A 14,826-nucleotide genomic window follows, 5' to 3' on the forward strand; every position below is an offset into this window, starting at 1 on the left:
GTGGAAGGAGTCCCTGCTCTTGGCAGAGGGGCTGGAATTCGATGATCTTTAAGGTCCCTTCCAATCCAAACCCTTCTAGGATTCTGAGATACCTAATCTTAAAAATTCCCAAACTGATAAGATGGTATTTTTTGCAGAGACAGTTGAGTTTTAAGGCCAGGAGATAAACACATCCTTGGATTACTGCTCAGAAGGGAGGGAGCCTTGTTTATGCAGACATTGTCTCCTAATTAGAAATAAGTGCACTTGAGAAAAGTGCTGTTGTCTGTCCCCATCTGTGACATGGTGAGCTTTACTGAAAGCACTGATTGTTGCATGGGGCTCTGTTGTGTGTGAGAGAGAGAGCTGAAAGCCCAGTTTTCAGCTTGTTACTCACCCAGAGGAGGAACATAATAACATAAGAACAGGGAATTTTAGGGAGCATATACAAGCTGATACACAGAAAATATGCCTTACCATTAAAAATATCTCACTTGGGACTGTTACTATTTTCTGAAATAATATTGTTGTTGAAATAAATTGAGAACTTCCCCAGTAAAGCAGCACAGTTGCCTTTGGTGTACCCACACAAGCTGATTTCATGTTCTGGGCTATGAAGTAACTTCCCAAGAGCAGTGAAAGCATCACAGAGAAAGCTGTTCTGCTGCATTTGGGTGATATGTCTTGTTCACAGATTTAGTTAGCTCTAAAAACTCCACAACTTTTGTTTTCCCTGAGAGAAATCCGAGCTGACACGAGCTCATGTGAGATATCCAAAGGCTAGGTACTAGTTTCTGTAATTCCTTAATTCCTGGAGTCTTTGAAACTTGCTGGGTTTTTTTTTTCCTTAAATGGTAAAGATCTTGCATTTGAGTGCTGTTTTGTGCCTTTTCCCCCACGCTTTCTGATCCTTCTGTTTAATACAACTTTTAATCTTCAGTCACAGTTACATGCAGCTTTGTCAAAATTAATGCGCTCTGTTCCAGTGAACTGGTACCAGCTTATAACAGGAAAATTTGAAGGTGAAGCAAATCCTATGCCCATTTTGTGTGATTGGTTTCAGGGCTCCCTTGATGCCTCTCAGCTGTTTCCTTGGGAATGTGTACGCTGAGAACGTCGACGTTCTGCGAGATGGAACTGGACCCTCAGGTTTACGGCTTCGCCTCCTTACTGCAGGTATTGGAGACACTCAGAGCATTGCACTGGTTGTTGTCCTCGGGGGTAAACCTGTGAAAATTTAGCATAGGTTATATGTGATGATTTAATAAGTTATTTCAAAGTGTTCTATCTACCTTATTTTGAACTATTGGGAACAAAGCCCAGTTAAATCCTTTGGAAGGTGAACCTGCCTGTTACTGCATTTTCCTAACCCTGGAGAAATCACTGAGAACTGGAGCCCACACATGTTCCAAGTCTTTAGAATCTGTTTGCAGAAATGGAATTTGTCTTCAGGTGTATGTGTAGAAGAAAACAGATCACTGTTCTCAGTGCATCTCTAAAAAAAACCATGATAAGCTGAGAAACCTCATGTATGTAAGCATTTTCTGAGATTCCATGTAGCTGTATGATGTTGATATTTTTGTGATTAAATCTGGAAGGTTTTTGAAAATTCCAGCAAGTGACTACATTAATGCTGCAGCCTTAAACCACGCTTCCAATTCAGTTCTGTTTTTGTTTTCTGTAGGAGACAGTGGTGAAAGTGAAGAGAGGCTGATGAGTCTTTTTTTTGTATGTGCTTTTAGAGATGGGAGGGTGCTTAGAAATTAGGGAAATATATAACAACTGCAAAGGAGTATTGTTCACTCACCATAACTTAAGACTTGGCAACGTTTTTAAGAAATAATACTGAGTTGCTTTTAACAATTTTCGTTAGGAGGCTTATCTTTTGATCTGTCCTGATTGCTAGTTCTTTGTATACTGAGAAAACACTTGAAATACATTCACAATATGCAAAAGTTGAAAAAAAGAAAATTATAGATGAAGAATAAAAAAATATGAATAAAAATTGAGCAGATATTTTTAAGCTACTTTGCTTCTCTTATTACAGAGGAAGATAAGGTAGAGCTATGTAGTGCAGAGAACATATATCTCATGTACTGGGGAAAGACTTATCTATAGCATCATAGTTCTGTAAATGATTTTGAGAAATTGGACACTTCAAGTGTCAAGTTTTATTAAAAAGGTATATGCCTATGGCTTAAAGGAAATGTTGTCAGTGAGTAAAATAATTATTAAAATATCACTGATATTCAGACAGACTTGCAGGTAGGCAATCGGGACGTGTGCTGTTCTTATCTTGCAGAGTTTGTAGAAACTCATGTAGAATGTATTACACACCTGTTCTAGCTCAGGTTTCTCTGCCCATGTATTAATTTGAAATTACTGTTGCTTAAGAAATCAAGGCTGGCTGAACTGGATTTTTGAGTTATTTTAGTGGGTAACTAGCTACGTAAATAATGCATAGTGAGGAAAGCTAAGTATATATTTAGAGCACATCCTGTGTTTTGCAGTAACTGCTGCATATATGTACTTGCATTCTGGTAAATGTAAGATGCTGCTTTCCTGAAAGCAAATGTGCTCACACAGTGCAACGTCTTTCCATTTCCTAACGTCTGGTAACACGTGTCAGCAATTCATCTGTGTAACAGCTATTCAGTCAGATCTGGTTTTAACCTTGTTTGCACAGAGACGTACTTGCTATTGATTTAATAAGTTATGGGAATCATGAGTAAAGAATGTGTGTTTTGTGATACAGTTTGTGTGGATGAGGGATTTTACTTTATGTGCTTGATGTTTTTAGCTGGAGATAAATCTCTACCTGCTAAGGTAGAATATTCTAGGGATAGAAATAAGTTGTGGTATTTACTGCTAATAGCTACCTGATCAAACTGAGATGGGCTGGGAAACCAAGTCACATCCATGTGAAGTGAAGGTAGTATGGCTGAAAGTGGAGGCAAAAATGGGGAACCATGCAGCAGTCAGCACATGTACAGCTCTGATAAGAAATGTTTACAGTGCTGCAAAGTAAATGGTTAAATTTAGTTTGGCACTGTTGTCTGAGGAATGCAGCTGTTTGGTTTGTGATAAATAAAGGAATGCTAACCTTTTGGTGTTGATTTACTGATGTATTCTGTGATCAGGAAGGATGCATATAGAGTTGTTTTCCATTCCTCAGGCTGTGGCCCAGGTGTTTTAGCCGATGCCAAGATGCGGGTATTTGAGCGCTGTGTGTACTTCGGTGATTCCTGCCAGGATGTGCTCAGCACCTTGGGCTCTCCACACAAAGTCTTCTACAAGTCTGAAGACAAGGTAAGGGAATTCATTCAGGCACAGACTCTGTTCAGTGGTGCCTCAGTCTCACCATAGTGCTTGTGTTTGGCAAGGTCAGTGAAGTTGAACTGCCATGTAGCACAAATTACAAGTGCTCGATGTATTACTTCACATAATAGATGAGGCTGAACCATTATATAATAGCTTTTAAGAGGCTTTTTTAAAATCTAAATTGATGCAAATCTGTTTGAATTTATTAAAAAAATCGAATTGCATAATGTTAACTGTTTTTAGAATTGTTACAAAAGGGAGCACTTTTGTATCCAAATGTGCTGCCTTTTTTTTCTTTTTTCCACTTAGAGTGTATGTCAAATAACTTTAGCATATACTTTGATCTTTTCCTAATGTTTTTATACAGCATCATGTAAGTATCTAGGTAATTGGAATTTAAAGGTAAGTAAACCTTTAAATTCCAATTACTGAAAAAGCTGATGTGTCACTGTGCTGCTGCAAGCAGATGATGGTCCTGTCTTGAAGCACACTATCTTACGTAGTTGAACAAAGGGTTTAAATGAGATTCCATCAATTTGTTTGAATTAAGAGATGTTACTAGAGACATTTATCTTTGAGCATTATTGAATGCGTCTGAAAAGTGTGTTTCTTGCAGATGAAAATCCATTCACCCTCGCCCCACAAGCAGGTCCCATCAAAGTGCAATGACTACTTCTTCAATTATTTCACACTTGGAGTGGTGAGTGGGAAGCTTCCCTAAACAATTCCTGTAAACTTCTGATTTAGTTACACAGCAATCCTTTTGGGAGGCAAAAGGCTATGGGAAATGAGAGGCTACAAAATTCTTAATTGCTGCCTTAGGAATCTCCGGATATGAAAAGCTGCACTTGACTTTACTTTTAACGCTTGCAAATTTAATCAGCAGTGTTTTATCTCCACCAATGGATGAAGGGCTCTTAGCACTTTTGCAGTCTCAAGTTTTCTCCTTTTCCTGTTGTCCCTGATGCATAGGTAGCTAGTTCTTGTTCCTGAGATCATGCCACAGAACTGAGGCAGGTGTGCCATAACATTAGTTGTGGAAGTTTGCTGAGCTATGGGATATAGTTAAATCTTCATGTTCCTTCTTGCAGCTGTTTTGCTTTAGTCTACGTTACTGCAAATAATATGCAGAAAAACAAGACCTCCTTAGAAAACTTGCCAACATTAGCAAATGAAGCTGCAGTTGTGATTGAGTGCTGGAGGATGTGTTATTTGAATTTACAAGTAGTCTTATTTTCAAATGCTGCTTTTCATAGTTTGATTCAGTTCCAGAGAGATAAATATGTCACTCTATACAGGTGCTATTTTAAGTAATCTAGGGTTGGTTTGGGGAAGGCCACCTTCCTCTATTCAGATTGCTTCATCTGTCTTTTTTGTCTTCAACAGGATATTCTCTTTGATGCAAACACTCACAAGGTGAAGAAATTTGTCCTGCATACAAATTATCCTGGTCATTACAACTTCAACATGTGAGTGTACAGAGCTCATCTATTAAGGAGTACATTAAAACAACTGAAATCTCATGTTCTCTTTATAGATTTACTGTATTTCTTCATGAGTCTCTTTGATGTATCTAGTAACCTATGGAAGTTTCAGACAGCATTAGTAACATTTTCTCGTAATATTTTCTTTTTACTTTTAAATGCATTTATATATACTGGCAAATATGTCTTGGAGCAGTGAATGAGGTGAGGTAGTTCTTGGTCCAGGTATGATGTGCAAACTCATGATAGAGGCAAACTTTGTATTAGCAGGAGTGCCCATTTACTGGTAGCTATGTTGCTGGTTTTTTCCTAACACGATCTCAGTTAGCGGTTAAAAAACTCATGCTTCTGAACATGTTTTCAATACTTCCTAAGTGTAAACTCTTCAGAAGAGGAATATGAGTTAGTGATTGGATGTCTGATTAAAGCAGTTAGTAACAGAAGTCTGTAGTGCTGTTTCATAGCTAAATATTTCTCCATTCACTCTGTGTAGCAATAGAGTAATTTGTGCTGAAGGACTTCTTGTGTCCTCTAGAAAATTTTATTAGGACATTCCCAGGCTGCTGCCTTTTTTGATATGGAAAATCTAAGTGAGAACTTCATCTGCTATCATAGATTCTCACTTTCATTTTATTATTGATGTGACTTTTCATTAAAGGGCTTATTAAGAGCTGTCAGTCTGTGGCTGTGCAGTTTATCTTGGCTTCTCTGTTTTCTAATAGCTTTACGATTTCCACTTTCTAGTTACCATCGCTGTGAATTCAAGATTCCACTCGTCATTAAGAGAGGTGAGCATTTCCCTGCTGTCCTGCCTCAGGGGGCACAGAGTGCTCCAGGGGGAACTGGGAGCAGTTCTTATCTCTGTCCTTCATTATCAGAGGATGCTAACAGTGACAGTCATCGAGACAGAGAATAAATTTTGGGATTAGGTTTCTATTTAAGTGGAAAAGAGACTTCAGGGCAAGGTAGCAGTTCTCTGATTTTACTTGCACTACCTCTTCACTTACTTGGATCACACAAATACTTAGCTGCAATATCACAATACCCTGTAATACTACCACTCTGCTAAGATCAATTACCTTGTACCTGGAGGCTCAAAATCTGTAAGACAGTGTTAGTCTGAGCTCTTCTGTCCACTGGTATTTAATATAATCTGGTTTATCTGGGAATGAAAATAAACATCTAGAGTATGTTGGCTCTGTGTGCTACAGACAGAGTATGTCTGTTTGTGTTCACCTGAAAATCTCATACTTAGGAAAAAAAAAATCTATAATCACTAGGGCTGATTTGGCAAGGTAATACTAAGATATTCCCAGCTCTGTGCATGTAACTAATCTCAGCAAAGTAGGGTTTGTCTGAAGATCACAGTGATTGAAGTAGACTTCTTCAACCTAAGAAAAAATGTGTACTGGATTTGGATTATCCTGGGAATGCCAGATGCTGCTGAGGTTTTGGCCAGGGATGTTTTCCTCATTCTGATTGGTATTTACTGCAAGCATTTTGCTGTGTGAAGTGCAATCCTCCTGTGGCTGTCACAGCAGTTTGAGCATATGGAGGATTAAAAACCTGGAAAAACAATGTTTGGGTATACAGGCTTATATGAAAGTTGATTTGTACTTCAGCCCAGAGAAATGAGCATGAAATTCTCACTTCTAAAATTATTTTCCCTTAGGTTATTGTACTTCAAAGCATTAATTTATGATTAATTTTATTTACCTCAAGTAGAATTATGGATTTATTCTTAACGTGTCTGGTTTTTTGTTTATCTGGCATTTCTAACCAGCTTTACTGGTCTCTAGCTTATGTTCAAGACATGTAACAAGTTGTGAACAGATGTTATAACAGTTTTGAAGAGCCTGTCATCTTCCCTCTGGTGGCAGTGCCTGATACAGTTTTATTAGTTCCCCTTTGTAGTTCAAGTTCAGATGATAAATTAAGAGCCAGAGTTCAAGTTGCGCAGACACTGATCTCTCGGCACAGAGAGAGCATGTTTAGAGAGAAAAAATACAGAGGAGCAAATGGTCTTTAACTTTACTGAAAACTATGTTTGACATGTTTAGTGTCTAAATCCATTCCTACTGCTTTGGGAACATGCTTTCAGTATTTAGAGTACCCAAATATGTGTATGCAAGGATATATATGAAAGTACTTGAAACCACCAGCAAATAGTTTCTGTTTAAAGGCTGTAATTGTACATGCAATGCTGTCCTTTTATTATTTAATAGGTGGGCTGTGATTCCCAAGCTCTCTGCCATCTTTATTTTGGAAGTGATGTTTTAACTGATTTCAGGCCTGCCAGCTCCTGAGTCTCCAGATGTCAGTTTTAGCCATCTTTCCTTCCAAGTGCAGTGAAATGTTTTGGACTTAATGAGTGGCACATCATGTTACCTCCTCAAGTGGCTGTGCTAGGCCTGTTAGCTTAGTGCAGAGATGGAGTTTCTTTTACAGTGGTGTTCTTCCATCTAAGATTAAAGCTTTAAGCTTCTATGATTTTATCCTAAAGTTGGGAGTTCCTGTAAATAGGGATGTTTGCTTTATCACCTTAACTGGCATTTAGTCAGTGTTTACTGACAATTCTGATTGCTAGTGAATGCTGATGAATTTGTATACGACCTGATCTAATGCTCCTGTGTCTCCTGCTATCTGAATTAATGTGCCAAAATGCAGGACTATGTAGGGGACTGTTCAAGCTTGAGCTATAAAAGCTTTTCTGTTCCTGTTTCACAGATAGTGCTGACTCACAGACGGAAACATGTACAACATACAGCAAGGTAAGCCTGTGCAGATCTGAGTGTTTTCCTGATTTTCTTGAACCATCTAAATGATTCGTGCCAACTTTACAATACACTTCAAAGAAATTACAGCAGTGGTATCATGTTTTAAAGTGGAATAGTAGAAGGCCAACAGTTGGTGTGTATCTTGTTTTAAATATTTTGGTATGTTAAAAGATTGAATTCATTCGTAATAGCACATTTCAAGTAAATTAAATAGCTACATTATGGCATGGCTTGCATTTTAACACAGCTGCGGGTAGGAATAGTGAAATAAGTGATAGGGGAAAACAACAGCAGTTGTGGCTGAAGGTTAGCTGAAGACATCTCCCTAAACAAAATTCTCACAGAGCTATTGTACTAAACATAGCTCTTGAAGACATGTACTATTTAACAAGAGAATCCAGTGCCCTTCCACTTTCTTCTGAAGGGCACCAGTAATGGGATGTTTCTTTGGCAGCAGCCTTTCAAAAATGTCACTGCCAGTGTGACACCACCTGATGACAGCAGGCTCCTTAAAGACTCTACAGCCTTCCCACCTAAATGAACTTCCCAGCTGGGCAGTTGCTACTACATATTTGACAGCTGCATTAAGTTGAAAAACTTCTCAAAAACTGTTCATCAGTGTCTCTGCAGTCAACATTTAGCCAGTGTCAGTGCTGCTCTCTTGGTTCTTGTGGTGCCAAATGAAGGCATTCCTTGGTGAATTTGGAGTCCCATACTGGGAAGAAAAATTTGAGTCAGCAGTCTGGAAGATGCCATTCTATACTTTTTGATTTGAATTAACTTACTCCCTTCAGTGCTTTGATTTATTTCAGTCTTGTGTGTGAAACTGCAGTTTCTTGGAGTTTTGTTAAAGCGAGGAAAACTGTTGGACACTTTCCAGTCATTAAATAGTGCAGCTTTCCTCTTCTCCAATATTGTTGCTTAAATCAAAGAAAGACTTTTGGGAGAGGTAGCAGTGGGGCTATTTTTCCTCTCTGCAAAGATACATAAGAGGATATTTTGTTGAAGTTTCCCACAGCTGCTTTGGTCTTTGAGGTTCCCCTAAAATGCCACAGGACTTTCCAGCTACATTTTATCTGTAAGACCCCTAGAAATTTTTATATTAATAATTCTAATTCCAAACTATTTTTAGACAAAAATGAGACTATGCCTTAAGAGAACTTACTAGCCCTAGCAGTGGATAGTTCTATTACTGAGTATGGCTCCAGTCACAAAATACTTCTGTAAATACAACCTGAGGTTTATTTGACAAATAGGTTTATCACAAACAAATGTGCATGGCAGTCTTTCTAGATAAAAGGAGAGTTTTCTTCTGCCTCATTATAACACAAATTCACTCATGTATTTACAGTGGGACAGTATTCAGGATCTGCTGGGGCACCCTGTAGAGAAGCCAGTGGTACTTCACAGGTAAAAATCTCTTTATTTGCTCGGCAAGGATTGGGCTGACAACAGGGGGCAAGGAAGAGTGTTGATGGCACTGGTTACTTTTATACTGCTTTGCTGGTTAAAGTTTCAGGGTTTTTTGGCCACTAACAAGACCAGATAGCTGCTCTCAGAGGAAATAAACTGACATGCTAAGTGAAAGCATTTCCAAAATTCCTTGAAATGCAAAATCCAGAGAAGATCTCAGAGAAAACAGTGCCTTAAAAACTCTCTTTCTTCATGAGTAATAAATAGTGCAGAATTTTTTAAGAGTATTTCAATAACATGACACTATACAGCACAGTATATATGTATATGATGATATATATAGCAGCAGTCTGTCTGAACAAGCTTGTCTTTTATGAACATACATGGCTCTGCAGTTCCTTTGGGCTGACTGAATTAAGAAGAGCCCTTAAATTTGCTGTGTTTCTGCAGGCCTTGAGGTGGATACTGGGTTAAATGGGCATTATCTGTTTGCAGAGTTATAATTTTGTGCTAGGAAACCATGATTTTTATCTCGGAACAAGTGTAAGTGACAGGTACTTTGCAAATACCACAGCAATTTCAGATAAATTAATGTATTTTTATCGGACTTTCATGTGATTTTTGACTTTGATTTTTTTTCCCCCTTTAATCATTGTGCCCTGTGTTCTTTTTACTCCTGTGTTATACCAGTGAGATGATTAGAGCAGAAGCCATGTGAATGAAGTAAAGCTAAGGTGAAATAGTGATGACATAGAGCCCTTCTATTTTTTCCATCTGTGTTGTAGAGAGTAGTTCAACCAGAGAGCGCTTTACTGAGCACATCTCAAATGGCTCAGACATGCAATTTGAAAAACTGACCAGTTTACAAGAAAGGACAAAAGGTAAATATTCATTAAGGGTTTTTTTGGCTGTAATCTAAAATTCATTGCGGTCAACAGAAGTTGTCAATGTACAAGCCAAAAATACCAGAAATAACTGGAAGAAAAGTGGTACATAGATCTTGAAAAATACTGTTTAATAAAACTTAGATTGTTCTGTTCTAGCATCATACAGGTTAATCTTCCTAATACGCTAAATCCAGTTGGTTAATAGACAGTATATAGTAAATATAAATAACAGACTATTATTATAGTAAGTTATTATTATAGTAAATACATATGGTAGAGGTTGAGGCACAAAAGGAAGGGTCTTGCAAAGAATGATGTGTAGTAAGTAACATAGTGCTTCTCTCTTCCTGTGTATCTGGGGGTTTTTTAGGGTTCTTCCTGTTCAAGTTAAGTGCAGGAGAGTTTTCCTGTAGAGGTCACTAGTGGCTTTTTGATTACTTTATTCCCAAGTGTTATTAATGGCTTTGCTGTGCCAAGCAGAGTTTCCTTTGGCTCACTTGGAGTCTAGCAATGGTGTTGCATAATGTAGAGGTACTTTGTTTTGATGAAAGCCATGATAAAGATGCTGTAATTCACCTTATGTTGCTGAATAGTTATTCCTCCTTAAGATGTTCCTGATCCTCACATATCCATTAAAATTTTTTTCCCCTCTTTTCTGTTCAGGTCATCATCTCCGAACAACACTAACCCATTTGGGTCAACCTTTTGCTTTGGACTGCAGCGAATGATCTTTGAGGTTAGGGAAAAAAACCTTTTATTTTTATCTGAGCATGGGAAGATGAGAGTTTGCTTCTTACTTCCTATTGCATTAAAAGTCAGTGCTTGGGATGGGTATAATTTTATTGCCTGTTGGCAGAAAGAGGGAACTTTGCAACCTCTTCTTTGAAGTTGTACATTTGCATGTTAAAGCTGAAACTTCAAGTTTGTCACCTGGAACTCATGCTAGCAGGAGATACACTCACATGGCTGGTTGGAGCAGATGGTGTTGTATCATGGAAATCTAAGAGACTGTTTTTAGGAGCTAGCCAAGAGCTTGTTGCTGTCATTTGTTGTTGGGATTTCTTTCTTCAGGCAGATTACTTCTGTATTCACCATTCTAATACTTTTGATTTTCTGTTTAGTGAAGCACTTCTTTTAATTTCCCTTTTCCCTGCTGTGCTTTTGCAGGTGATGCAGAATAATCACATAGCTTCTGTTACCCTGTATGGCCCCACACGGCCCAGCAGCCAGTTGAGAACGTCGGACCTTCCCCAGTGAGCATCCCCTGCAAAGTCAGCTAATCTCAATGCTACAGAATTAGTACAGCGTGCCTTGATTTGCTGCCACTTATAATATGGAAAGCACGTTATGATTTTTTTTTTTTTCAATAAGCCTTTCCACCCAGGAGTGGTGTGGAGAGGAAATTCTCTCAACCCTTCATCATGGGGCATGGAACTGTTGATGGAGGAAAGCAGCTTAGGTGCCTGTGCCGTCATTTATTCCTCTCCGTTGCCCTCATCCTATGCAGCACAGACCTGAAGAGACTGTCCCTCCTTCTCAGCTGGCAGAAGGGGGAAATGGAAGAGGGGCACGTAATGACTGCAAGAATTAGAAGCACAAACTTTCTGAGCCTTGGAGCATCTGGAAGCAGGTATTGATTTTAGTCTGTTTGTGTTACTGTATTGATGTGGTGGTCACATTTTAAGAAAACGTGTGTGTATATATATATAGATCTAAACACCTCGGTATTTCTGTGGCTTAGGACATTGTACCAAGTGTGACAAGGATGTATATATGTCCATGATTTCAGGCACCACATCTTTATGTAACTTTAAACCAAGCAAGTAGCATGTGCATAATACTTGGTTGTAACATTTGCACTACATACACTTTAATTACTTGATAAACGTTTATCTTCACTGAGGAGCATCTGTGTACTGGGTGTGAGTGGGGTGTGGTGGTTATTTAATGTACACTGCGCATAAAGCTTATTTATACAGTGGATCAAATTTATCCACCTTCCTGCACTAATATGTACTTGATATGCTGATACAATTTTTTTCTGTCATGGCTGGTTTACTAATTTTTTTCATATGCAATTTCAAAAGAAAAAAATTCTGGAAGGGGTTATTTCTATGACTGAATTATGTTTTAATGAAAAGATTTGATACAATTTTTCATACTAGTGAAAAATTTAACGAAGAAATAATGTTGCCTCATTTGCCTCTGTTCCAAAATCCTTTATTCCTACTCTGTTTCCTCAGAGAAAGAAAAGCTGTATATAATGGTATCTCAGAAAGAAATTCTGGAATTCCGCCATCACCAAGATAACCTTTTCTGTAACTTTTGATGTGTGATTTTAATTTATGCCAAAGGTTTAGCCAAAGACATCCTCGTTGTAGTTCCACCATTTCTGTACATAAATGCTAACTGCACACCCCACCCCAGCAGACAGGATATAGGCTTCTTTCTAGTTGGGAGATGCTGCTCGCGACATTTTATCCCAGGAGGATACTTTAGGTTTCTAGTTCTCTTACCAGTCTTATTTGGGAGAAATAGGTGGTCTGTCTTTGAAATAATGAACCCTTTTTAAAAATGGACAAGAGAAATGTATAATTTTATCCCATTTTTAATATTTTGGTGTCGCAACTTGTGATACATAGATGACAATTTTGTGAGTTTTACTATGTGTGTACAGATTTTTGTAAATATGACATTTTTGTAATTTTAACTCCATGTACAGTGTAATCCTGTATAGTTTATCAATGAATGAGAGATAGGAAATCGAATGTTAACTGAAGTTTTGGATTCTGGACCAGTAGCAGGGATAAATGTGTGTGTGTGTGTGAGACGTTCTTTGCCATTTAGTCTTCCTGTATACTGTGATACTCTAAACTGTTTTGCTAAAACAAACAAAAAAGCCCCATGGAGAATCTAATGGATAAGGAAAAAGTTACTGTTTACCTTTATCCCTAGGTGTCACTCCTGTTGAATCCCTGTTCAATCTGTGCTGTCTCCTGTGATCGTTGCTTGCTAAGAAAATTCTATGCCTCAATCTTCCTTTTTGTTTCCTCTCTAATTTTAATTTCATTTTACATAGCCCTTCTGTAAATTAAATGGAATAATAATGAGCATGTACACTGAAAGAAAAATAAAAAGAGACTCTCAGTTACTGTTTTTGTGTTAAATACAGTTGCTGGGTGTTTTTATAATAAAATCATGGATGTTCTTGGTTTTTCTTTTCTTACCCATTACTTCTTTTTATTTTACTGGTTTTCAGGCATTGTATTTGAAGTACCTGACTAGTCTATAGTGACTTTATAGCCAGATCAGTATGTTCTCCAAAGAAACAGTAACTAACATAACTTGGTAGATACATTAAAGCATTTTGTAAGGTTTTGCCCTGAAGTGGAGGGGGGAATCTTTAAACTGTAGTGGATAGCACCGTGGGCTCTGCATTGTGCTCAGAAATGAGATTGTTATGCTCCTGTGGGCCCTTGGGGATCATGAAAATCGATGGAGCTTCAAAGAGGGGGAATATGACACAGCAGCAGGGAGGAAATGCCTGCAGTGAAAGCAGCAAATGTGAATTCTCTGCTGCGTTTGTGTGCCCCAAGGGACTTCACAGAAAAGCTTTGGGAGTCTCCCTACCCTGAAGCAGCTCCAATGTTAATGCAGGGCACCAGGAATGGGACTCATTTCCAGTTGAGCTTCTCCTGCACTGGCTGTGTGGGGCAGGCAGAGCACTCGGCCCTCCTGCAGCATCCCTCAGTGCTGGAGTACAAACTGACCTGCCTGCCTCAGTGTGCTCTTGCAGAATTTTATGATCTCTCAACTGAGATGCTGTGCATGCTGATTCTTGTTACTAAAATGTGACAGCAATCCTGATGCTAACTTCAATTAATTTTAATTCATCCTTTTCTAATAAAGGCTCCAGACAAGCTGCAAGAGGAGATAAATCCTTGATGGGATGATTTGAGTAATGGCTATGCAGATGCCACCAATATCCTGCTCTCAAGCATATTGAGCTGAATTTCTTCAGAAGAGTGAGGTCAGTCCTGCTCCTGTAGCATGAACCCTGAGACTTAGGACAGGAGCGGCAGCTAGCCAAAGATACTTAATAGCTACAGTGACTCCCAGCTTGAATTGTAAAGGTCTCCGAGTCCAAGTGACTAAAATAGTATTGGTAATTAACAGTTCTCTCTTAACAATGCATACACTTCTCTAGGTCATCCCCTTGACAGTGAAAAATTCTCTGCACAGGCAAAAAATTAAAGGCAATTTTGCATCTTGGCTGTTGCTGCTGGGCTGAGCTCAAAGCATGTGACTTTTGGGAGAGGCAGATCTGAAGAAGCACCGGGAGAGATAATGTGGAGCTGCTCTTAGGGGTTTCCTCACCCACCCTTTGTGAATGCAGCTGTTCACAACTCTCTTGTCTGAGATGTTTTGATTTGTTTGCTCCTATTCGGACCAAGCCACGCTGTTCCTGAGTTGATGCATTAGAGAAGCACTGTGGAGCATTTAAGGACTTGCTGGCATAAGAGGTTTAGGAATGGGTAAAGGGGACTGATGGTGGGTTTGAATCAGAAAGAAGAGAGGAAGGAGTAGAGGAGCTCTGGGGGACAAGGCAAGGATGGCAGTCAGGAAGGAAGGCTAAGATGAAACAGTTCATCTGAACCAAGAGCTGTTCTGTGCAAAGGGCTGCTCAGAGGGGAGCAAGGGCCCAGCTCTGCCACCCACTCCCAGTGGAACTGAGAGATTTGGGCTGCATCAGATCCCATTTTGCCAGGTGGCCTTGTTCCTTGTAATAATCCTGTGTGGTTTGATGCAGATCCTGCATGTTGGCAACATGTGCGTTGGTCCTTCATTTTGGTTTCATATGATAAAACTGTTTGATACAAAGATAAGTACAATTGCATTTTTAATAAAACATGTAGTGCGTATGATTCCCTTCCGATGTGTGCTGTTTTCCTTTGTAAAGAAATG

At 38.9% G+C, this 14,826-nt stretch overlaps 1 protein-coding gene across 5 annotated transcripts in view; it reads left to right on the forward strand.

Moving 5' to 3' along the window:
• Positions 1–14,786, forward strand: part of PHAF1 (phagosome assembly factor 1) — a 36,751-nt gene extending 21,965 nt beyond the window's left edge. The window contains exons 9-19 of one of the 5 annotated variants that reach the window (XR_010744542.1): positions 1,043–1,155; positions 3,155–3,288; positions 3,917–4,000; positions 4,687–4,769; positions 5,529–5,572; positions 7,512–7,555; positions 8,913–8,971; positions 10,525–10,597; positions 11,029–11,114; positions 11,233–11,491; positions 13,771–14,786. Coding sequence is in view for 2 of the 5 variants with exons in the window: in XM_066327800.1 (XP_066183897.1) it covers positions 1,043–1,155; positions 3,155–3,288; positions 3,917–4,000; positions 4,687–4,769; positions 5,529–5,572; positions 7,512–7,555; positions 8,913–8,971; positions 10,525–10,597; positions 11,029–11,114; positions 11,233–11,302 (790 nt within the window). In the remaining 3 variants the exon portion in view is untranslated. Of the gene's footprint in view, positions 1–1,042; positions 1,156–3,154; positions 3,289–3,916; positions 4,001–4,686; positions 4,770–5,528; positions 5,573–7,511; positions 7,556–8,912; positions 8,972–9,759; positions 9,856–10,524; positions 10,598–11,028; positions 13,061–13,770 lie in introns of those variants that run through there. The other 4 variants (XR_010744541.1, XM_066327800.1, XR_010744543.1 and 1 more) reach the window with 4 other exon arrangements.
• The last annotated feature ends 40 nt before the right edge of the window (positions 14,787–14,826 follow it).

Source organism: Sylvia atricapilla, chromosome 12 (genome assembly GCF_009819655.1).
Source record: "Sylvia atricapilla isolate bSylAtr1 chromosome 12, bSylAtr1.pri, whole genome shotgun sequence".
NCBI lineage: Eukaryota > Metazoa > Chordata > Aves > Passeriformes > Sylviidae > Sylvia > Sylvia atricapilla.